Here is a 24,391-nt window from a genome sequence, read left to right on the forward strand (position 1 = left end):
ATCACACTGTAACCTATGGCACTGCATTTTGCTCTACTGCTGTTTGCCCTCCAACAGACAGTCCTACAGGGAAAGTTAAAATGTTCTCAACTGAAGTTCTGTCACTAATAGTTAGCTATAGCAGACGGATTTCATATTACTGTGAGCTTGTAGCGGTTTGGTGGAAAGTTGACTGTTACATAAAGGCATTTTTCTATCTAGATTTAGGAATTTAAAACAGTACTAAAAACACTTTTACATCAAATACAAATCTCTATATGCATGTGAAATTGGACCCAGTTTCTTATGTGGACATTGCAGACAGAAGCGTCATATTGGTTATGTATAAAAATGGGGATTTTGGTATAATTTTATTTGGAAAATATCATTTTTAGATCAACCTAATCGTCCATGTATCTTTTTACCTCACAAAAGATTGACACTTTACCCTCACAGTTATTGCACTAAGTGATGTTTTTAACAACTTTATCAATATCTAAACAGTGGATCATGAGATGATTCAGACAGTATATATAACTAGAGTTGCTTTAAATGGCTAAAATCAGTAAAAAGGAGAACAAAAACTCACAGCAATATGACTTCGGTCCACTATAACAGAACCTCACTATTAAAAACGCAAACTATCCCTTTAACACTGGCTTTTGTACATAAAATGAGGCTCAGGTAGAGCCAGCTTCAACATTCATTAAACATTTGTTTGCCCACGAGGTTTCTGCTCTACAGCTTGGAGAATAAGTAGAATATTGCTATGTGGATGAGCTGCAAAAGCTCATGTCCTGACTAATGTATGACCTCAGGTCAAAAAAAAAAAAGCGGAAAGTTCGTGGAAACAGATCTTTGAGGGTCCATGGAGGCCAAGAAATATGGATTTTAAGTTCCATCAGCAGCTTTTTGATGAGAACAAGTTTCTACCCATAAATCACACAGAATCATTTTCTGAAGGAGAAAATTGAATTTCTGCAGATTGTAACACCGTTTAGGTGATCAGTTTTTTAAAGTGATGTCTCACTTAGTGTGCATGGGGGTCAGAAAAGTTTGAATCTCTAATGTTTGCTTGACAAGCAAAACAGGAAACCTCCATTGTCTGATGAAGATGTATGCTTCTACTTGAATACCTACTGCTGTCTGCAACATCTCTGCGGGACGGCTGAAAGCCTCCAGCGTAGAACAAACTGGATCACTACTTCTGCTGAATCCCAGTGTGCTGCTCATGCTAAGCCCTCTCTGCAGGCGTAGCTTCAGGTTTCTCCATCTGAGAAACGGAGCTTTAAGAAGACAACAAGCAAGGCGCGGTTTTGGTGCTGCCTGCAGACAGCGGTGCACAGTTCAGTGATGCTGTGGCGCTCCAGGGTCCTTATCCAGGGGGGCCATGTGGTGCAGGTAGCTACTGTCTTCATGCCCGCAGTGGTTAAGGGGCTCACTCTTAAAAAGAGCTGGAGGAGGGGGGAGGTGAGCGACAGGGGGAACCACCAGGTGGTGATGGCTGTGAGGAGGAGCCTGTTGGGGTGTGTTGGAGAGATGGGAATGATGATGGGAGGGAGCTGAGTGGAGCTGAACGTGGGAAAATGTGTGACCAATGTGACTTTGCTGCGGAACGGGGCCTCCAGTCGAGCTGAGGCCAAGAGAAGCCGAGGTGGTAGCCGGGGTTGCAGCTGAGGGACCGGGGACAGTGGTGGGGGAAGAAGAGGACGAGGCAGGAGAGGAGAAGGCATTTGCAAACAGACGGACCGGAACTGTGGCTCCACCACTCTGTAGAACCACAGGGCTGGTGACCCGGAAGCACTTCTCCTTATGAGCTTTCAGCATGTTGGAGAAGCGGAAGCGCTGGCCGCACACCTCGCAGGGATATGGCTTCTCGCCTGTGTGGGTGCGGCGGTGACGCTTCATGTTGGGCCGGCTGGTGAAGCTCTTCCCGCAGATCTCACAGATGAAAGGCTTCTCCCCTGAACGGATTCATATGAAAATGGAAAAGACAAAAAGACTGGTGCATCAGTCAAATCAATTGCTGTCAAAAGTACTGGTTGAACAATTAAGGCTTTGCACACAAAGATTCATTTTCAATTTCGACTCTGACAATGCAAATAAGCTTCCATCTTGAATCGAGGGTCTCTGTCAACCCACCCACTCCCCGGGAAGCTATTACAATTCACACTATGTGGATCAGAGATGTGAAAGTGAACAACAGCAGCCCCGTTAGAATGCCGCTCTCATTAACCTCCCTCCATGGAGCCACTAAATGTGCCTGTTACCACCCACACAGCCATCTATTAACAGCCTGCTGAAGGGCTCTCTAAAATGCCTTATTCTGGCACATTATGTGTGAATCTTCTCCACGCCAACTGAATATCAAAAGGTGACAGCTGATGCGCTCGCCTTCTGTACCTGTTTCATTTAAACATGGGAATTTACATGCTGAAGCAAACTTTGGTATATTACAGAGTGGGACTGGGTGTGGCTCCTCCTGGATGAGGCTAAATTGGTCAGTAGCAGCAGGGATGCGGGAGGGCAGCATAATTATACATCACAAATATAACCTTGAGGGCCAACAGAGTGTAGCGTGTCCACCCACGGCTCAGGGAGAAAAAAACAGCAGATGATGTGCAGGCATCAAGGCTTGTTTTTTTTTTAAGAAAATTGGTGAAACATGGACCAAAAAAAACCCAAGAGGAATGAAAAGCTTCATGTGTCCGGGTATTCATTACAAGCCACAATATATTCAAGGCTTTACTTAGATGTAAAACATCCCTCTCATTGCCTGAGCAAAGCAAAGAGGCAACACCCCATTATGCTCCTTTTTATAGAGAGTTTGTGGTGCCTGCAAGGCTGGGAGGAAGGAAAACAGGAGCTTGGAAAGATTTGAAAGAAATCTCCCTGCATTATAATGTAAACATAAAACAATCCTTATTATTCCTCAATTTGATTTTAGTTACAGCTAAAAAGCTTTCAATGATCTCTCCATCAGTTATTAAATCACATGTATTGGCTGTTTTACTGAAATCCACTAGTTTTTCTTATATCCACCAAATTCAGGTTTTTAAGACTTGTTGAAAACCTTTTTTTAACGTAGAAATTATCCCTAGTTTGCCTGATAGACTAATAAATATATATAAAAACAAATAAATCTGCACTCAAATTGGATATGAATTTCCCTGATGTTATAAAGATAAATAATCTCATATCTAAGGTGTGTATTAAATCCTGCATAGAGGACGCATGGGCTCTCACCTGTGTGTGTTTTCATGTGCTCGTCAAAGTACTGTTTCATGTTGAAGTCTTTGCCGCACCACTGGCACATGAACTGCTTGTGTCCGATGTGAATGCTCATATGAGAGCGCAGCTGGTACTTGTACTGGAACCGTTCATCGCAATGCTGCAACACAAGGAGGAAACTCTCCCATCAGATACAAAGAAGATGGAAAGATTCTCAAAAAAAAAACTAAAGCGTCACCTTTCTTTTTATATTTCAGCAGTACTTTTTTTTTCCTTTTTGAATTTCTGTGTAATGTGCAGTAGATTTCTGTTTATTTTGGCATGTGAAGTTTTCAGAATGAACTAATGTGAGAAGAGACCGTCCCCCTTCAGAGGAACAAGGTCACCTCTGATTGGCCCCCTCCGATGGCCTGAGGAGAGACTTTCCATCATCCAATATTTAACTCAGGTGAGAATAAAAATCAATGAAAACCCAAATGCAGAAAGAAAAAAAAGCCACTTATGTTCAGGGTCAGCCACCATACAGCATATTTGCAGTCAGGGTTTCTTTGTTCGCCTCTTTCTAAAGGTTAGTGATCTATCTATAGCCCCGGTGCCTCCACCTGACTAAATAAATGTCTGTGGGCAGAAAAAAGAAAAAGAAAAAAAGATTTGCAGGAATGTAAGGCCACTGAGGGGAAAGGCCTACATGTTATATAACCTAATAGGCATGTAATCAGACCTTAGTGTCTGCGGTAGCTTCTACCATCTAATTAGAAAAGCTCCACCCATGGAAATGTTCTTATTGTGGTAGCGAACACTTTAAAAGGCCGGGACGGGGAAGAAGGAAGGAAGCATGGATAACTTGGGGGATACAGAGATAAAAAAAAAATGACCAAATGCTTTCCAAAGCCATGTTGAGAGTGTAGAGTTTTAGCTGCTAAGCAATGAGTATCCGAGTTTATAATGTTTCACATGATTCGAGTTCAACTCTGACAACAGTCTGGGGAATGTTTAATGTTTGGAAAGAAAAGATCAAATTATATTAGTTGTCAATCATAAACTGCAGGAGTGCAAACATATGTTATGCTTAGTGTGCTTAGAAGGAATTAAGAGATTAATTTATTAACCAGAAGAGTTTATTCCCAAAGTTTCAAACTGCTGCTTTTGTACTTTATATCATACTTTTTGAAAGTTCATGTTGTTTAAAATAATTTCTATTTGATGCAGCTCTGCATCCCGCTAAAGATAACAAAAACATTTATGAAAAAATGTTTATGTGAAGTAATGCTAAAAAGACGTGACTTATTGTCTACTATGGATTCTAACCTATTAACTCTGCATCGCTGCTGTGAGCAAAAAACTAAATGAAAGCATAACAACAGGAAGAAATCAATGGCTCCCTCTGGATATAGATTATAAGAGCTGCCTTTAAGGTCACGTCATCCTACTTCTGCATCTTTAGGAGGGGAAAAAGCATTTCAAAACCACTTGACATAGAAACATGGATAATATCAATCTATTAAAGGAATAGCAGTGGGTCGCTAATAGTTTTTATAATGATGGTCTTTGAAGTTTATTTCAATCAAACAGAGAGAGAGCCATTATGCACAGAGTGATGTGGAGGAGTAGGACTTGCTGGTAGGCTTTGGATTCATAACCACATTTCTCCTACGGGAACAATATAGTATAATTCTTAACGTCAGCCAAGTCCTGAGTATAAATTAAGCTTCTTTCATCATTACATCTATTAAAGAAAGTAAACCTTGGGTCAGCATCCCAGCCCCACACCATGAAACTACTGCTCCCCTGTGTGACTGAAGGTGCTGCGTTTGTTTACATGAAGGGATCATACATTTTTGGCTAATAAGAGACAGGCCATTCTCCCGGTTTCATTCAGCAGCAGTTTTTGCATTGCAACAGTGCAAAGGATGCGGCATTTACCCAACATTTATCTTAATCTTAAATACTGAAATCAATTAGTGCACATAAGACCTGCAGGCCTTTGAACCTAATTTTAGTAACCTTCAGGAAGAGTCTTTAATGTGTTATCAGAATAAGTTCAGGCAACTCCTGGATAGCATCACCACTGCTTTATGCTTTTTATGTTTGTAGATAAATGATCTCATTGTGGTTCCCTTTAAACCCCAAAGCCTTTGAAATTGTTTGAAATACAGTGAAAGGTATCATGGACTCATTTCCCATCAGGATTTGATGCCATTTCTGCTTGGCACAAATCAGGCATGGGTATGTCTTGTTAAAGTGGAAACTTCCCAAAAATTGTGGTTAATCTGAGTTAAAGCGTGATTTAACAAAAGAGGGGGGGTGGGGTGGTCTAAAATAGCCTTTTTTGTTAATAAATGACAGTGTAATCTAAAGCTAGATTCTTTATTTACTCAGGTTATCTTTGTCTTATGTAAGATTTTTTCTGATGGTCTGAAACATTTAGATGTGGCAAGAGAAAGTTTTCATTCAAAGTTCTGCTTCTTCTGCCAGCTACATTTTTTATTTAACCTTTACAGCTAACATATTGTGAAACAAGGAAAATATTTTGCATTTATTATTTTTTTGTTAGCTAAGGCAATAGGGGGGAAAATGTGCAGCAAAGAATAAAGGTATAGATGTCTTTGCAGTTGGACAGTTAAAGCAGCAATGATTTGGTGACGCCATCTGTTGGAATGTCTCTGAAAAGCAGAACAAGTGATAAATGAACCACCAACGCATGAGTGGAAATTCTTTTGAGATGCAAATTATATGTTAGATAGCAAGAACTGACTTTCATCATGAAGAATATTACCGAAAATCCCAGCAGAATATGACTCAGATTCATCTTTTATTTTCACACAAAAACAGCTCTGTCAAAAAAAAAAAGGGGGGGGGGGACTAAGGGTTGATAAGCGTCACATGCGGCTCCTCATGGGACAGCAGCACTTGAGTTTTCTTCTTCTCTTGTTTCGGGTACACTGAAAAAAGGCTTGATGATATGAAGCAGGGCATATCCAGATCTTTATGACTATCAAAGACAAATTCATAAGTAAATAAAGAATTTACTATCTGAATTTCTTTGCTTTATATTTTCAGACACCATAACTGAGAACTTAGTTTATATATTAAATATCTAATTATCGCTCCAAGCTATTTATAACAGTTATGTCTATTGTTGCATTTGAACCTTAAGTGGATTCTTTTTACCATCAAACTCTTATCTATTTTTTTATTAAATGCAAACATTTAATAACCTGTTAAGTGTAGTTGATGCAACCGCGAGCACAATAACCTGCTGGACTGACATCTTTATGGCATTCTATTTACTATCTTATTGCAGAATGAATGCATTTCCTTAGGATGTTTGTTCTTTATTTATGGAAACATCTCAGTCACATGATGTTATGGTAAATACACACAGAAAAGCTATATTCACTAACAAACTGAACAAAAACAAATCTTTAAAGGCAGCGAAATGCCAGATTTTTGTCATTAAAACATGCACCAGAGTGATTTTCTGATGCTTGAGTTTTATACGTGTCAAATAATGTGATAAAGTTCCTTTAATGTGAGCCTCTTACCTCACAGCGGAAGGGTTTCTCTCCGGAGTGCTGGAGCGAGTGAACTTTTAATGACATGCTTCGTTTAAATGACTTCCCACAAGTCTCACAGGTGAAAGGCATGTCTTTAGTGTGAGCTGGAAATTAGGAGAAAATATAACTTAATGTGCATCGGTTGGCTGTTAAACTGCATTAAAGATTCATATAACAATATTTAGAAGCTATCAGATCTGAACTCGTACATCTGAAAAGTTTAAAATGAAAAAAATTACCAATTTTACCAAAACGTGGTTTGACAGAAAAAAAATAAAATAACCCAACTTACCAACCATGTGCTTCCGGACATGAGCCATTGTATAAAACTTCTTCTCACAAATTTCACATGAGAATTTCTTCTCGGCGTAGCCATGAACAATCTTAATGTGCTCATGAAGTGACCACAGCTTCTTAAAAGACTTGTTACAGGAGACACACTGTGGAAAAAAAAAAAATAAAAAAATGGCAGAAATAAATATTAAACCTTAAACTATTTAACTATTTTTTTTTATCAGCAGCTGCAGGTTTTGGATAGTGTATCGGCTCCCTCTGCTGGGGAAGAAAATTAGACTTCTGATTCAATTAAAGGAGAAAAATTTAGATTTTATTTGATGCAAATCATTTCAACAAACATTAATACTTCCCACCCAAAGCGGTAATTAAATATCAAATTAGAGTTTATGGATGAACTTCAATATTTAACATTTAAAGGGCTTGTTTGGTGGTTAGATAAAACCGCAAATGTTCATGCTAGTAGTGGACTGGAAACAATAAAGTGACCAGAGCCAGAATCCACAGTGAAGCTAGTTTTACTTTAACATAAAACTAACATCCAAAAAAGAATCTCTGCCCAGAAAATAAACACCTTCAAACTTGACTGAAAATTACAGCTACTAGAAAAATGGCTCATGATCATATTGTAGATCTGGTCAATAGATCTCATTAATTTTACTGCAGGGGTTTAACAAACTGCCGAAACAAGCACAAAGCAAGGTGTTGGCAGTGTCTTGCTGTGGGAATGTTTCAATGTTGAAAAAGGAGGATGAAATAATGGAGAATGATGTCCAAATTCATTAACTCTACCTTAGTGCAACAGCTAGAAGTTTGCACTTCAGGGGATGTTTCAAGAAAACAGTGGGTGGAAAAAAAAAGTTTTTTAAAGAACATGTAGAGCAGCCTACTACTGAGATGATAGGAAGAAAAAAAACCTTCTTAAAGCCCCAAGTTTAAGTAATACCTTAAAGACGAGTCCATCCCAGAAACTCTATCCATTTAAACTAAACTCCACTAAATGAAAAACAACATCTGTCAGAGGCTTGTACACTGATGCACTATGAGTGGGGGTGTATGTGGGCATTGGAGACAGGGTCATTTCCACCAATAAAAAATAAAAACCTCTACACCAAATTTTGCTTATTCACATTTGATAAAAGATATTTTATAACTAATGCAACTAAAAACAAAGATTCATTAATTAAATAAAAGCTAAACAATAATATGACATTCATTTTTACCATGAGTATATATAAGCCTCTAAATAAACTGTCCATTATCAAATATAGACCTGCTTCTTCAATGGCCGCCAACTTTCAGACTGCAAGGCTTTCTACAGAAACAATCCTGAACCTCAGATTACATGAAAAATCTCATAAAAATCCCTAACCTACTGATGGCGTGGCTTAGATGTAGAGATAATCTGATTCAGGTTTTTAATACCGATTGTTTTGACATCAGTCACATCAACCCCCCAATTATATGATCCAGATTTTTTGGGGCCGATGTTTTAAAAGCAACATCATTTTCACTTCCTGAATTTACATAAAAATAAACACACTGACAACAGATGTTACACAAGTCTCCATTTAAATACAAAGAATAATAAGTTGTTAAATCAAACTAGACATTAACAATGAAGAGTAAACAGCAAGAGCATGCACTTAAATGATCTATTAAGATATGCATGTTCATGAGCAAATTTTTAACCATCCACTGTATAGATCAGGATGCATTGTGTATACTACATGCAGCTTTTACTCCTTTGTGCACCTTCTGTTTATTCAGAGCCAATGTCAAAAGTGAAATCCTCCATTTTGAGATCAATAAAGTTCTTCTTCTATACTATGCAGATATTAAATACAATATCAACATCAGCTCAAAATAGCGAATAAATTAAACAATCTCCATGCCTGTCTGTCTGTCTGTCTCTAGATATAGATGCATATATTCAGGATTACAGACTTCCTAAATTAGTCTGAGAAACTCTTGAAAGTCTTGTTGTTACAGTGGCGTAAAAAGGGGTATTTTCCTCATAAAGGTGAGCTTTTCTTAAAAAAAAAAAAACCTGGTGAGGTACAGAAGAAACAGTTGTGAACATATTAATTTTCTCTCAGGCCTGAAGCCATTTAGCTCCCTTGGAGCAGCTATAGCTCTAAATATCCACCTCTGAAATGCAGAAATATGTTTATGCAAAACTTCATTTTGAAGAAACACGAAATAGAGCACCATACAAATGGTGCTCTATCAAACGTGTGTTGATTTTTTTTTTTATTATGATAATCAGAGACTAAGAAGCTGAAAGAAGTTTAGATTTAAGGCCACAGATTTATCCATGTTTGTGTGCCGAGGCCAGATTTAGCAAAATCTTAAATGTTTACAAGTTTCCTGCTTTACTTATGAAAAAAGCCTTAGACCCTCACACTGGGGCAGTTAGTACAAATTCAAGCAGCTGTTCAGACACCCTGGGCTCCAAAATAACTTGAAGATGCAAATCAAAGTCAGAGAAATCGGGCCAATTCAAGCGATCAGAACAGCTGGGCGTCCCTGAGGAATTTAAAGGCTGAAGCACATCTTTTGTTATCAGGAAACCAAAAACACAACATGACAGCAGAGACTGATACAGGCTTACATGAGCCGTGTACAAATCTAGAAGCACAGGTAGCATTAAATGCAGCTAGGTTTTCTAATTATTTACAGCACTTAACATATAATTTTGGAGTGTAATATTAGGTTACCATAATAAAGCTACCATTTTATCCATAAACATATCCAAATAGTCTAAATTCATATGGAGGCAAGAATTCAGTTTGGAAAAACTGGAGATATTTCAGACATACTTTGAAAGATTGAATTCAGATTTGGCAAATTTTATACTGGTTATTTTATTTACAAACATAATGACTCATAAAAAAAAAATTAAAGGAACACCTGAAGCTCCCACTAAAAGAATCGGTTTGGCAGATTGTTGTACGATGAAAAAACTGAGGATTTGTGGAAACCACCTAATGCCAACTAAACCAGGGAACTTTTACAGAAACTTTAACCATGTCAGAGGAACCTCAACTCAACAGGAAAACAGCAGAGATTTGCATAAATACTAAAACTGCTGATTCATTGTAATGAATATTCAGGTGAATAAAAGTAGGAACAGATAATGTCATGATCAAATCCTCTCACGTTTTTCATAGATTTGGCAATGCAAAAACATTAAACAAATGGACTTAGATTTAGAATAATATGGAGTAAAAAAAGCCATAGATAATGCAGTCCATATGATAACATCGTCAATGTGAGAGAATTATGCAAGGATAAAGTCACTGAGGTATAAAAAAAAAACACAAACCAGTGGTTCTAGAGTTGCATACTGGTAGCCTTAAGTATCCTTAAGATAGGAAGAAAAAATGGCTGGTTTTGAAACCATAACGCATTTAGTCCTTCAATGCCATGATATCCTGCAGATGCACATAGTGAACATGTTTGTGCATGTGCAACTTTGCAGTGCTACAGGGCACACATAGACCATGAAGTGAAAGAAATGACTTGCCACTGTGTAAATAAGACATCTGTTAATCTTCCTTGGAAAAAAACATAAAAAGGAAAAGTAATTTTTAAATTATTTAAGTAGTCCCCTAATACAACGGAACGGTTCATGTGTGATAATACACACACATGCTGGTAACCATTGTTTAATGAAAGAAAACCCACAATGGTCACAGAAATTACTTAATTATGGCTAAATCAATAGTAAATGAAAATTCTATGAAAATCAACAAATAAAAGTCGACATGGATCATGAAACAGGCCGTGATAAAATTTGTAGTACCACTAGAAAAAAATGAAAATAATGTGACTAAAGGAATATTTCAAATTAAGGAGTGCTCACTAATTAGCATTACAGGTACCTAAAATGTTGTAATCAGTTAGTGTTCCTCTTTATACGGCTACAGGTAGCTACTGTGCAGTTTGACATGGTGTGTTCCACACTCTATATGAACCAGAGGAAGTGAGGGAGACCGCTGTCAGGAGATTAGAAATAAAATCATAGACAAGCATGTTAAAGGGGTCATAGAATGCAAAACTGAGTTTAAATTGTCATAGATGTATAACTATAGTCCAGTGGGTGAAATGGACGTACAGAGAAGTTCAAACCCCATCGACACCTCATTTCTCAGCAAATCTCACAATTCTAAACCTCCACCATAAAACAGGCAAATTCAAACAAAGCCCCGGGGGTTGGTGGGGTGGGGTGTCGCTGGCTGGACCGGACCGAGCACTCGAACCGAGCCATGAGCTCCGGGGCGGGTTTGGTCACACCGCCCCCCGCTGGCTTCCTGACCCTGCCCCGGAGCTCACGGCTCAGTTCGAGTGTCCCGGTGTGTTAAACTTGAACTCTTTGCTTCTCCACTCTTCCTGCAGACTCTGGGATCAAGGTATCCAAATTAAATGCAAAATGTACTTTCAGCAGAAGAGAGGATACAGTCTAGGGTTGTATGATATCAGGAAAAGGCATTGTCATGATTTGAAATCACATGACAGTCTCCCACTACTTTCATTCTTCAACTTCAATATCATGGCTATTTAAAATGAGCATCAGCTGTGAGCATTGGGGGCAGAAAGAGTCCATCCAAATAGCCAAATTTGTTGTCAACATGCATAGTATCAGCGCATGACAATTGACCTCTAACATCATACAAAATTTGAAAGCCAAGCAATCCTTGGCGATATGCATGTCCTGATATTGCTGTAGTAAAGCATTTAAAGCATCTACTCAGGTCTTACCTCCAATGCCTAGTTGAGATTTTTTATATGATCCCCGTTTCAGTAGGGGTTTTAACACTTCAGTTGTTATCTATGGCTTTGATCTATCTGGGTGTTGAGGCTCGATTTTAACAGTAGTCCACGCATTTAAACTCAAAACCCTACATGAGTTGCTTCACAACCTTTTTGAGGTTGCAGTTACCCCTGTTATTTGCACATGTTTTGCTACCACACTCCTTCCTCTAATTAACTTTCCATTATTTTTTTTGGATACAGCACTTTGCTGTTTAAAAACAACCTTTGGTCTGTTACCCTCTGTGTGGAGGGTGTCAGTGACTTTTTGCTAGACCACTGTCAAGTAAAAGTCCTCCACATCATCCCTGAAGTTATAATAAATATCTATTTTTAAAATCACTTTTGTTATTATTGAAAAATAATCCTGAAAAACTGAATTTGAGATTGACTGATGCAGGAATTTCAAGGCCGACGTTGATTATTTGGACAGTCTAAGCCTTTGGGGGGGTCCAAGTTTCCAAATTACATAATTTTAAACAATGATACATCTCCGCAGCCCGATTTTCCCGCACCACTGCGTGGTAAGACATGGCGGAAGAGTAACAGTTCCTATTGGAGAGGGTTCACAAATATAAACATCTAGAGAACTCTTAGGTTTTGCAAGGAAATATAAACATATTGTGTGAAACGGCTGTCTTTTCTAGTTCTACATGTAAGTTTGGGGTCTGTTCCATATGTTCCTTCTTGAGACTGCCAGAATATTAGGTACAAGGGGAAACGTTGCACAAAGAATAACAGTATATCATAGAAAGTCTTACTGAACTTTCACTGATCCCAGATAAAGACTTCATACAGCTGCAGATAATTAATTTGTTATGTAGTGATATCAAACATTTCAGTTTTATATCAGTTAAAAATGAACAAATGAAGGCATTACCTGGATGTTCTTCTCGCAATCCGTCTGCTGATGCAATGCCAGTTCGCTCTCCAGGACAAACTTCTTGCCACACTTGTCGCAGATCTGCATCCGCCTGTGTGTGACGTTCATGTGCTTCTCCAGGTACCAGCGCGTGTTGAAAACCCTGGGGCACTTCTCGCATGCCAGCATCTCCTTCTCGTCTTCCATCTCGGCCTTTCCTTTGGTCGTTTCCGTACCTGCTGAGGAGGGAGCAGACCTGACTGACCGGCGATTGCTCTTTGGCGGCTCCATGCGTTTCCTACGCCCTCTGGTGGTCATTCCGGCTGTGGCGGCGCTCAGAGCCGTTCTGAGGCTTTTCCTCTTTGGCTGCCTGCCAGCCGTAGTACTCTGCCTTGTTCTTCCTGACCGCGTTCTTTGATTCTCGATCACTTGTTCCTCTTCATCTTCCTCTTCTTCCTCATCATGGCTATCCTCGTCTTCATCCTCCTCCTCTTCATCCTCATCATCGCTGCCTCCTCTGTCCGAGTCGTCCGCCGCAGTTCCAGTTTTGTTGTCCCCCTTGGACACATGAAGAGTCTGGTTGTTCAGATTGACCTCCACAATGATCTGCTCACGTTTGTAACCCTCTTCCCCCTCCTCCTCCTCATCTTCATCCACCTCGGTGTCATCAGAGGATCCCTGGTCACCTGTTTCAGACTCCTGTGAGCCCACCTCCTGCGCTCCCTCTCTGAAGTACTGCTGATGCTGCTGTGGAGTCATCTGACCCACGTTTGGATCAGCCACAGACGTCTTGGCTGACATTTTGTTGTCGACCAACACAGAATAAGGTTTTCCACCCACCTCCCTCCTGTGAACCTTTCCCGTCAAATCCAAGTCCGGGTTAGAAGAGTGAAAATAGGACTGAGACACAGGCACTCTACGTGCCTCCTCCTGTGACATCCCGACAAGGCTTGGGATGGAAACCTCCTTGAGGCTCTGGCAGGATTTCATATAGGAACTATGGAGGGATTGAAGCTGTCAGGACAAAAAATCTAAAGAGAAAAAACTACGTTGCAAAAGAACACTAGTCTAGCCTGCAAGGAGCGGCAGGGGACTAATCCCCCACCCTCCTTCTGCTGAAAAGACAGGAAGGAGGGGATGAGGTGAGAGGTGGTCAACCTGATTCAAAGAACGTGTCCATTCTGTCCTGATAAGGACAGACAATGGGTAAGACATTTAAACTGTACCCCAGTAGAAGTGAGAAAAAAAAAATAATCTCAAAAGGTCAGTTCTTTAAGATCTGCCGTTCCAGAATTTCAAAAGGCAGAGCCACGTAAGATAAGCCGGAGACGAATCAGGGAGCTCCTATAAGGACCTCCAGGTCTTGCTTGAAGCTCCATTTAACTGTAAAAAGAAAACAGAAAAAGAAAACAACATACAAAGATTAGATTAACTAAGACGTTCTTCCGCTTGCTTTGAGTAAACAGTGAGATTGTGACCTGAAACTGCAGGCATGTGGAGTTTGAAACAGCGAGTGTCACATTTACCCACAAACGTTTGTTTCAGTGCCGAGTGTGGGAGCTGAAACCACAGGTTTCACGAATGAATGCGAGTAAAATTCAATTTCAGGACGGTGCAGAGCGAGTACCTTGCTAGACCACAGCTTAAACGTCTCATTATCAAATTCAACATAAAGAGAGTTCAAGTTTTTATAAGACATGTAAGCATGGTTAAACAAGTAGAAACTTTTCTCAAAGTAAAGATGTTACAGTATCATTTTAAAGATGGATACTTCTGAAAAAAGCTTCAAAGCAGAAACCTCGAAAACAAGCTGAAGTAGAGAATGCAAAAATGATGAGACACACGCCATACTTTACTTTCAATCTAAGTTCTGACTTTAGAGTTAATTATTTTCTTAAATTTGCATTCAAAGTCCAAATAATACTGAAGAGACGATCCACAAAACTCTTAAATGGCTCTCAAAAACAAATTGCTCACCTGAATAACAAAGTAGTAAGGAAAAACTCTTCGTTTGGTGTAGGCACAACGTGTAATCGCAGCTCCTATTGACTGCTAGAAAGCATAGTATAACCACAGCTTTGGAGCTTCTACTGCAAATACAACCACAGGAAATTGTATGTTGAGCTGTCAGGGAAGCTTATCTGCTACAGTTGTTGTAACCAAAAATGTGATCATCTTGTTTATATGCAAGCTAAAGACAAACTACTTAAAATGCGTACGCCTTTATATAAAACTTGATTTTGCATGATAGGTATAAACTAGGAAGTGTGCACAACAATGCCAAGGTGACTCCATTCTGACACATTGGTGACCTTAAACAGCCTATACCAATAATTCTGAGCATGCATCCTGGCGGGGGTTTTTTTGGCTAGAAAAACCTTCTTTAGCATTACATAAAGTCACACCCCAAAAGAACTGCATTTCCTTTCTTGGAGACCGCAAACATTGCCTTTGTTTTCACAAACATCTTGCACATGCACCCTGGCTTTAAACGAAAAAAAGAAATGACATGAAACTGGCTGCACAAAAAGAAAACAAGCAGCACTACCCTGTGTAAGTAGATAATGTAAAGTGTACATAAATGCACTGTAGTGCAAATGCAAATGTATAGCAGTATCTTAAAAATCATTGAACCACTATTACAAAGGAGGTTATGTGTGTTTGATCGTCTGTGTAAAGAATAACTTAAAGAATTATAAACGGATATTAATGACATTTTTAAAAAAAAAGGTGACTTGGTCCAAGTAACAATCCATTAAATTTTGGTGATGATCACATATCATAATCCAGATGCAGTCATTTTTTTAAGGATTAACTTTATTTGGCGGAACAAGCAGTTCCCCCCTAAACCAGAGGTTGGCAGCAGTGACTATTTACAACTTCAGCATCGGACTAAAAAAAGTCCTGAAGTATTATACTGAAGACAAAAACCCAGCAAAGCTGAGCCATGCCTCACACAAAGCCTCTACCTGCTGATCCGACAAGAAAGCAGAGTGAATGCAGGTGAGAGCAGAACAGACACCAGAGGCTGTGCCTTATTTATAAACTTATGAAAGGACTTTAAGGAAATTGTCAGCAAAGGTGCACCTCATACCAAAGAACAGTTCATTTAAATTTAGTTATGATACAGATCATGTCCAAGCTTTAGCTATAGGTGTAACTCACAATATGGGGTCATATTTGATGCTTGGTGGAGGTCAGCACTCTCCATGTGCTTTTCTAGTTTTGTCTATGTTTTAGTAGTAGATTAGTAAGAACACTGGTAGCAGGATTATTTTTTTTTATGTTAAAAAAATCTGATCTTATTCCAGAAAGATGTTCCTGAGATTTTATTTCGAACTACTTTCTAAAATAAATAAATAAATAAATTGAGTAGAAAAAAAGAAAAAATAAGGATGCTCCGATGCAACTTTTCCAGTCTTGATACAATACCAATATTACAACCTTTAGTACTGATTGACAGTAAAGGTGTGCCCATTAATTGGACGGCCGATTGATTCCTTACTTTTCTGAGATCTATGATCAGCTGATACTTCGATGCAAAACCAATAATATCCAGCAATCCCATCGAGCTATGCAAAGGTAGGAAAACTGAAAATCACCCACTGTCAATGTTCTGAACTTTATATTTGAGAGCAGGTATTTTAGAAGTTTTTCTTGTTTCACAGGTAATGATTATTGTCTTTCATAAATATAAGATGGAAATATTGAAGGTCTTCAGTGACCTTATTACAACTCAAGGTGTCAGTTTAAAAGAAAATCTGTATCAATCAAAATCAGAACAGGCATCTCAGGCTTTGTAGAGATCTGAAATTGGTGATCGGCCAGAAACCTGCAATCGGTGCATCCCTAAATTGATACTAATATTCACCTGATATGGTTTAATTATAAATATTTTATTAGTCAAGTTGTAGTATGGAATGTTAGAAAAGGCTTGAACGAAGTAATATTAAAGAATTATAGTCAACAACAATAGGTACGAGAACAACCGACCCATGTATGATTAACCGATGGTTTGCAAAACTAAACAGAAGACAGCAGAGCGTTTCTGTCAGCCTGCTGATATTGGAGATTTTAGATGGACCGATATTGTTTGTCATTGATATCGGATAGATTTCTTAAATCAATATCATCCTTTAAAAAAATGCTTAAAAAACTGTTTTTGAATGGAAACAAACAAACCAAAACAACAACAAACAAACCAAAGCCCATGTAAATCTAATAACAGGCTGTTACCTTAGCAGTAACAACTAGTACCAAGAGTCTGTATTAACTAGCATGATCCTTTGAATGACTGCGTTGCATTTTGTCCCATTTTGGACCATTGCACAATAGCTTTAATTAACCCCAACTGAAGGTTTTTCAAACATTTAACACTGTGCTTAAAGTCATGTTGTAGCATCATATAAGAATATCCAATCCACTTTATCTATATAGCACATTTAAACAAATGTTTCCAAAGTGCTGCACACGCAACAGGGTAATATAAAAGAAATATAAATAAAATTGTTTAATACAATAAATACAATAAAATAAATACAAAGCCACAGGAGACCACACAACTTACAATGCTAAAAGCCAGAGAACAAAACTGAGTCTTAAAACATGATTTAAAACACTCCATGGTGGGGGCCATACGTATATCGAGGGGTTTGAGCATTCCACTGTTTATGGCCGAATACGGAGAATGCTCGGACCCCTCTGGTTTTCCAAAGTGTCCTAGGAGTCACAGGCTGAAGCTGGGCCTCAGACCTCAAAGTGAGCAGGTGACGGTAAATTTGAATGAGGTCTGCGATGTACTGAGGTGCCAGTCCATTCAAAGCTTTGAAAACAAACAAGAAGAATTCTTCAGAAAATTAAGACAACCTTCAAGCTTCTCCAGAACCGCTGTGAAACAGACAGCAACAGCAGATCCTTCTTACCTACAGTTATCAATATCTACAACAAACCTTCAAAGAAACCTCTAAAAATAGAGTTAAAACATTTGTTTTCCTGTGAGGTTAATAAAGTCCTGAGAAGATTCACCACTGCTCTGTTTTTCTCCAATGGTGAATAGTGGCTCTTCTCACAATGGTTCACTGCACTCACCAGTCCTTGAAAACGGCTTGTTCATGAATGTCTTATCTGGTCGAGTCATGTTGCTTATTGAAATATTTTGGCCACCATCTGGTAGTCAAGACATGAGGGGCTTTCTTTAATACTGAAATAGCTGGTTATGGTTTAATATTTAGTTCTGGAAAAAAGCAAAAATCTGAAGAAATCTGAAGAAAGTCAGCTAAATGTAAACGCCGTGTTCATTTCTACTCTGCCTTTTTGCACCATAACACTGACCTCCGACTATTCAGTACTAAGCTGGAGGAAGTTCTACCATAAACACAATCAATCAATGACTGAAAGAAAGAAAGGGACACAGAAACTTCTTACCTTCATATTAAATAAACGTAGACTGAGATTTGAGTCCCAGATTTATAACTGCCATGTTATAAAAAACACTCTCAGCTTAAAGAGAATATTTTCATCCAATTCAATAAAGAAGAACATTAATTTAAGTGAATCAGTTGCTAGTTTGCATTTGTTTAAGAATGTGCAATTTAATGAAGTTAAAATTACAAAACTAGGGCTTAACAATTTGGCAAAAAATAAATAAATAAATAAAAATTGAGAATAATTTCAACCAATATTTTTGTGACCTTGGAAGCTTGCTTGTCCAGAGTCCATTGTTGTAGGTCTAGATTGTAACCTTTGGGTGAAAAGTTCCTATACACTTCCTGCAACCGTCTCTGCCCTTCTTTGTAGTGGCAAAGCAGTTTGAAGCGTATTATTAGCACCTAAAAGGCTGGAGGGAGAAACCTAATTCATCTTACTCTGTTAAATGTGACTAAAATTGTGATTAATTGCTGTACACTACTCTGATTATTCTAAATTCAAATATAAAAATTATTCTAAAGTAAAGACAAGGCCAAAAAAAAATCAAAACATCCAATGGCAGCGGCGATAAATCACTCAAAACTAGATTCTTAAACAAACCAGTTTTATTTATCTTAATCATATGGAAGAATGTTAAAGACACACCTGCATTTCTGCTCATGTCGATTCTGATCCCCTCTGAGAATCAGGCAGCAGTTCTCAGAGCATTAAGACCGCAGAGGAGGTGGGGAGGGGGGAGCTCAGCACTGACAGAACAACTCACCTCACATGGTCGTCCTAGACACAAAGCCTAATAGATTATCCCATGTCTACATGACAGGGAAACACAAACTGCATGAGAAACAGCAGCCTGCCATGGTTGAGTTAAGGTGCAGTCAGATGGTTTGGATTCTATCATGCCCGTGTATTCTTCAACCAGAAAACAATATCCCATTCTTTGCATTAAACTAAGGATATCTCTAAATGATCAAATAAAACTCATTGTACGAACAGAAGGTAAACTGCTGAGAGCCTGCATAATAGGGCTTCCACCCAGTAATGATGAGTCATTTCTGAGTTTCACTCACTGTGAAGTATTTAAGTCTTTTGATGTGGGAATCATGTAGCGTATAGAGCTCTCAATATCAACTGTGATTAGGTTATCACGGTTATACAAATGAACAAGCATTCTGACTTATATTTAGTTTGGATATCTGAATACAAATTTATTGGAAGAAAAAAAAACATCAGACTCAATTTTTCCCATCTAAAGCACAGAGAAATTGAAGTTTCATCTCTAAACGTCGATTAAAAGCTTTCCTTAAGAGACATGCTGAGAACCAAACATTTTTGCATAGGCAAAGCCACAAAGCCAGTCATACACCGGATAGATGCTACTGTGGCTTAAGATTTGTATGACACAGGATGGGAGTGTTACTGCAAAGCAACTGTAGAACAACATAAATGGTGCATGTATTGAAAAGTGCTTAGCCAGATGTCTGACACAGATGACACCTCTGCAGTCCAAAAGGTGCTGTGCATTACCTTTAATATGCAAAGCTGCTGAAATCCATGCACCTTCTCAGGTCTGTGCTTTAATGAGCTCCCCTTTTCCCAGCTTGTGGACTGTGTGAAGGTTCACATTCCTCACTCTGTCCAAACTCATAAGACCTTAACTAGCTCACTGTGCAGCGGCGCTGCAGGGATGCTTCATGCCTCTGAAGGTATGTGGCCATCAAGCACATAATCAGCTCACACAGCTATGCCCTTGTGTTGCTGTCCGCTGCATATCTTTTGCTTTAACTTTATGTAAAGTGTGAAAAAAAACATATTAGTTACAATGTGACTTAAGGGATCTCCCTCCTGCTTGGATTGAGACATTTGCAAAGCTTACAGAAACCAGTTATGGTAAATATTGAGATATCTCAAATAAAAGCACGTGATTCTTAAGTGATATAATTGGTATGTTTTTTTTTTTTTTTTTTTTTTGTCTTTTAGAACAAAGAATTGAAAAGAAAGCCAAGGAAAGGGTTAAACCCAGAAGGCAACAATGTTCAGCTAATAGCAGAGACCCTGAACAGGCCTGGGCAACTTATGCTACTTAGCCCGCTAGCTAAAGTCTGCAGTTACTAACCTTAATGTGCATGACAGGCTAACCTGGCTACATTAGCTAACGATGTTCTGATAACGTTCCTTTATCTGCAGAAATAATCTGACAGCATTCAGCGTTTCATCTTCTTCTACCTACATGCATTACCCAAAACAAAAGCACACACTTTCACTTTTTTTAACCCCAAACCGCCCAGAATGTTGCTAGCTAGCTTAAAGCTAACGCCGACGTTAAAGTTTTAGGTAAAAAGATTCAACTTTAGGTCTGTGTTGCATTTTGAAGATAATATATAGCAGCTATCGGGCCCATGATAAGCTAAAGCTGCTGTTAGGCTTTGTTTTTAGACTGTTTTTTTCTCGTTGTGAGCTGCTGACCAAACAAACAAAAAAAAAAAAAAAAACAAAAAAAACAGAGCCGAACCCACTCTACCAGACACTGTCAAAGTCAGCCTTCACAGCTTTTACCGTAGCTTCGACCACCGGCTTCCGGACACTTGCGCTCGTTTCCCCTGGCAGCTGCCACCCACCTGAATGTCAGCCTCACAGGTTCTGAAAATCCACTAAAACAGCGACATTTTGCGCTTACCTCAGTCTACGGAGAGAGCAACCTTCTTCTTGCGTTTGTGCAATCAGAGCTGCACAGATTCAGCAGAGCTGCTTGCCCTCCCTCATCTATGCATACGGAGCTGGTAATGCCAGCTTGTATTTAATGTGTGCAAAAAAAAAAAAAAAAAGCGGGAGGATGTTGTTGGTGTGCATTACACCGGGGATACCTTTGCACCGGCGTCCTCAGCTCCGCTACGTGGCCCCGGCGAGCACTGAGCCGTCCTCCCGCGCTCACCCGAGGCATCCAGGCCACTGTCTCAGCGCACGCGCGGGGTTCAGTGTCTGGAGTATTTTCGTTTACAACAAAATCCGTGACCCAAGTGGGCGCTTACTAATGGCGTAAATATCGGTATGCTTATGGGCATATTGTCAGAGGCGTAGCCAGAAAGTTTTTATAAGGGTGGCCAGGCAAAAACCAATGTACACTGAGGGGTGGCCGAAAGTGGATAGGCGCCGGAACCTCAGGGTCAATTAACCTGTTCCAAAAGGAAAATTAACAAGCACAACATCCATATGTTTTAAATGAAGACAAACTATACTTTCCTACAGCCTTTTCTAACAAATTGACGCATATATTTAAAATATATAGGTGGTAAAATTCTTTCAGGTTTGAGTTCTGGGGCAGACATCTTTTCTATTGTCATTACCCACCTACTTTTATCAATAACCATTCTGCATCAAATGGATATTTACAAGCACTAATATCTACATAAATTGATTGCTTAATAAGTTTTTATTAAAATATTTATTTATCAATGATTTCACAGAAGACTCCTAACTGACTTGCAGAGATGCATAATTCTCTTTTTACCCCATAAAACACAAAATCTAGTGAGCATGAATTCCGTACTTATCATCTTTAATGTTAGTATACTGATGTGCATAATTAACCACAGTGCTTTTTGTTGTCATGTAATTCTTAATATATGAAAAATCAAAATGTTTTAAATATTCCACCTGAGAGTATTACTGCTGCCTCCATCTGTATTAGAGGGAAAAAAATTGGTAGGGGTGGCCACCCCTAGCCCCTCATCTAGCTCCGCCTCTGCCTATTGTTGTGTTGTTACGCCATTGGCGCTTACATTTATTTACGAATAGACTTCTTTAGGTTTAGGCATTGCTTTTGTGACTCTAGGTTTAAATATGAATCCTGTAAAGTTAGGGTTAGTAGATATTGTAAATTGATGAGCAGAGGCGTAGCCAGAAATTTTTCATAAGGGTGGCCAGGCAATAACCAATGAACACTGAGGGGTGGCCTAGATGGGCACCAAAACCTCACAGTCAATCTAAAATGTTCCAACTGGAAAATAACGAGCAAAACATCCATATTTTATACATAAAGAAAGACTATACTTTCCCACAACCTTTGTTAACAAATAGATGCCTATATTCAAACATCCGTGCTTTCTAGATAAAAGGTATAATTCTTTCAGGTTTGAGTTTTGGGCGAACTTCGTTTCCATTGTCATTACTTACCTACTTTTATCAGTAATATTTCTGCATAAAATTGATATTTACAAGTACTTACATCTACATATATTATTTAATAAGTTTTTATTAAAATGGTTATCTATAATTTCAATGAAGACTCATAGATGACTTGCAGAGACACATCATTTTCTCTTTACCCCATAAAATCTAGTTCTGAAAAGAGCATGAATTCTGTACTTATCACCTTTAATGATAGTATATTGACGTGCATAATTAACCGCAGTGTTTCTGTTGTCAAGTAATAAAAAATTTAAATTTTTTGAATATTCCACTTGAGAGTATTACTGCTGCCACCATCTGTATTACAGGGAAATAAAAGGTAGGGGTGGCCTATGATTGGCTAAGGGTGGCCATGGCCACCCCTGGCCCCCCATCTAGCTCCGCCCCTGTTGTTGAGGAGAATCCATCACAGAGGCGCATGGGTCACAGAATTTATCGCTACACCCCTATAAACCTGATATTTTCCTTAATTTACCTAATCTTCTCTCTTAATAATTTAGACAAGGAAGGTTTGTTTTACAGATTTTGATTTAGTGTCCAATGGGAAAATCCAGAGCACATGTAAAGAAATATGACGTATTAAAATGTACATATAAAATAATTAAAATGCACATTTAAAAGAAACATTAGCACATGAAAAAGAAATGCAATTTAAACACATTTCTTTTTCATAAAGTTGTTTTTTTTAGACCCCATGAAAATGTATACGAAGAAACCACAGGCGTAACTTTCTGAAGGACTGGTGTGGACATGTCCCCCACCAATAATTTCAATACATAGACTTTGGCTCTCAATAACATTTAGGACAATTTTCTAAATTTGATTTTGCTGCTTTTGAAGGAGGATAATTACTGATCTAGCTGAAAGGGAAAACATCCATCAATCAATCCACATTTTTCCCGATGGATGATTGAATGAAACTAAAATTGTGTCATACGAGGGAGGCATGATATATTGCTGTTGGCATCAGAATCAGCTGTTATCCATCCTTTTTTTTATTATAAATTAATGTCTAACTATAGACTAAATATTAACATCTGTGTATTTTTGTTCTTGTCTTCTCCACAATAGGAAAGCATTTAATAAATGTGTTTGAGCTCATTTTTGGAAAATATAAACCCTACTGAAAGCGTTTGTGTCAAGTAACTGTAGGTCCATCAGCTCCCACCCTTAGAGTGTCCCAAAACTTTCATCACAAAGTCACACCCTTGGTAGAAACTAAACACTTTAACAGCTTGTCTGATTCAGATGATGGGAACACCGACTATTGATGCAGTTCTGCGTCCTGTATTGATAAAATAAATTGGGATGTTTCCTTTAATATTGTTGTGCAGTGATTATTGGGATGTTTCTGGTATAGTCAGTGGTTAAAATCAAAATTGAGTCATAATGGTAATTTTTTGGGACAAAGAAAAAAAAAAAAGTTTGTTTCTGTCATAATGTATAAGAATGCCAGACATGTCCTGTTAGAACTCTATGGAGATCTTGGTAATTGGAAATATGAAGCTGTGACCTCAGAAGTTTTGTGATATTTGAAAACTCCATAATCCAAGCAAAGCACAACATATGAGAATTTAATCAAAGTAGTCCAAAAATTAGACACTAGAAACCCTGACTTGATACTTGGTTCTTCAGATGTTCAACTTGCATACGTAGTTCCATTGTAACAATCTCAAAGGTTTTATTACTATGGTATGATCCACACTCACACAATGAGACAGGGTAATACCATGGAATAACATGGTTTATTCACCCAGTTCTAATAGCATGACTTAAGAATTAGTCTATGGGGGTCAAAAGTCAATGTATTGTGAAATATAACTAAGAAGAAACCTGCACATGGCATAATCTTAGTTTACGGGTGTCTTCCTTTGAAATGGACCACAGTTGGAGGCTTAGATTGCAAATTTCCAGCTAGAGAAGACTAAATATATTTCCATCAATTTTCCATCACGCTTGATCCCAGTAGGGGTCATGAGGGGTGATGGTGCCTGTCTCCATCTGTCAATGTGCGAGAGGCGGGGTACACCCTGGACAGGTC

The 24,391-nt window shown here is 38.6% G+C and overlaps 1 protein-coding gene across 4 annotated transcripts; it reads right to left on the minus strand.

The window, feature by feature from the left end:
* Nucleotides 1-844: 844 nt before the first annotated feature.
* On the minus strand, nt 845-21,179 carry znf652 (zinc finger protein 652). 4 transcript variants are annotated; one of them, XM_038284319.1, is made up of 7 exons: nt 20,840-20,994; nt 13,812-14,121; nt 12,757-13,735; nt 7,060-7,207; nt 6,756-6,871; nt 3,226-3,370; nt 1,327-1,943 (listed from the first exon to the last, which is right to left on the minus strand). In XM_038284319.1, exons 3-7 carry the CDS (start codon nt 13,726-13,728, stop codon nt 1,327-1,329), a joined length of 1,998 nt encoding a protein of 665 aa, XP_038140247.1. In that variant the 5' UTR covers nt 13,729-13,735; nt 13,812-14,121; nt 20,840-20,994. The 4 variants fall into 4 exon arrangements, with proteins under 4 accessions (XP_038140256.1, XP_038140247.1, XP_038140231.1 ...); XM_038284328.1 differs by having other exon boundaries at nt 845-1,943; nt 12,757-14,121; XM_038284303.1 differs by lacking the exon at nt 20,840-20,994 and adding an exon at nt 21,027-21,179 and having other exon boundaries at nt 12,757-14,121.
* Between the last annotated feature and the right edge of the window lie 3,212 nt (nt 21,180-24,391).

The sequence above is a fragment of the Cyprinodon tularosa genome, unplaced genomic scaffold (assembly GCF_016077235.1).
Source record: "Cyprinodon tularosa strain WSP-4 unplaced genomic scaffold, ASM1607723v1 ctg105, whole genome shotgun sequence".
In the NCBI taxonomy this organism is placed as follows: Eukaryota; Metazoa; Chordata; class Actinopteri; order Cyprinodontiformes; family Cyprinodontidae; genus Cyprinodon; species Cyprinodon tularosa.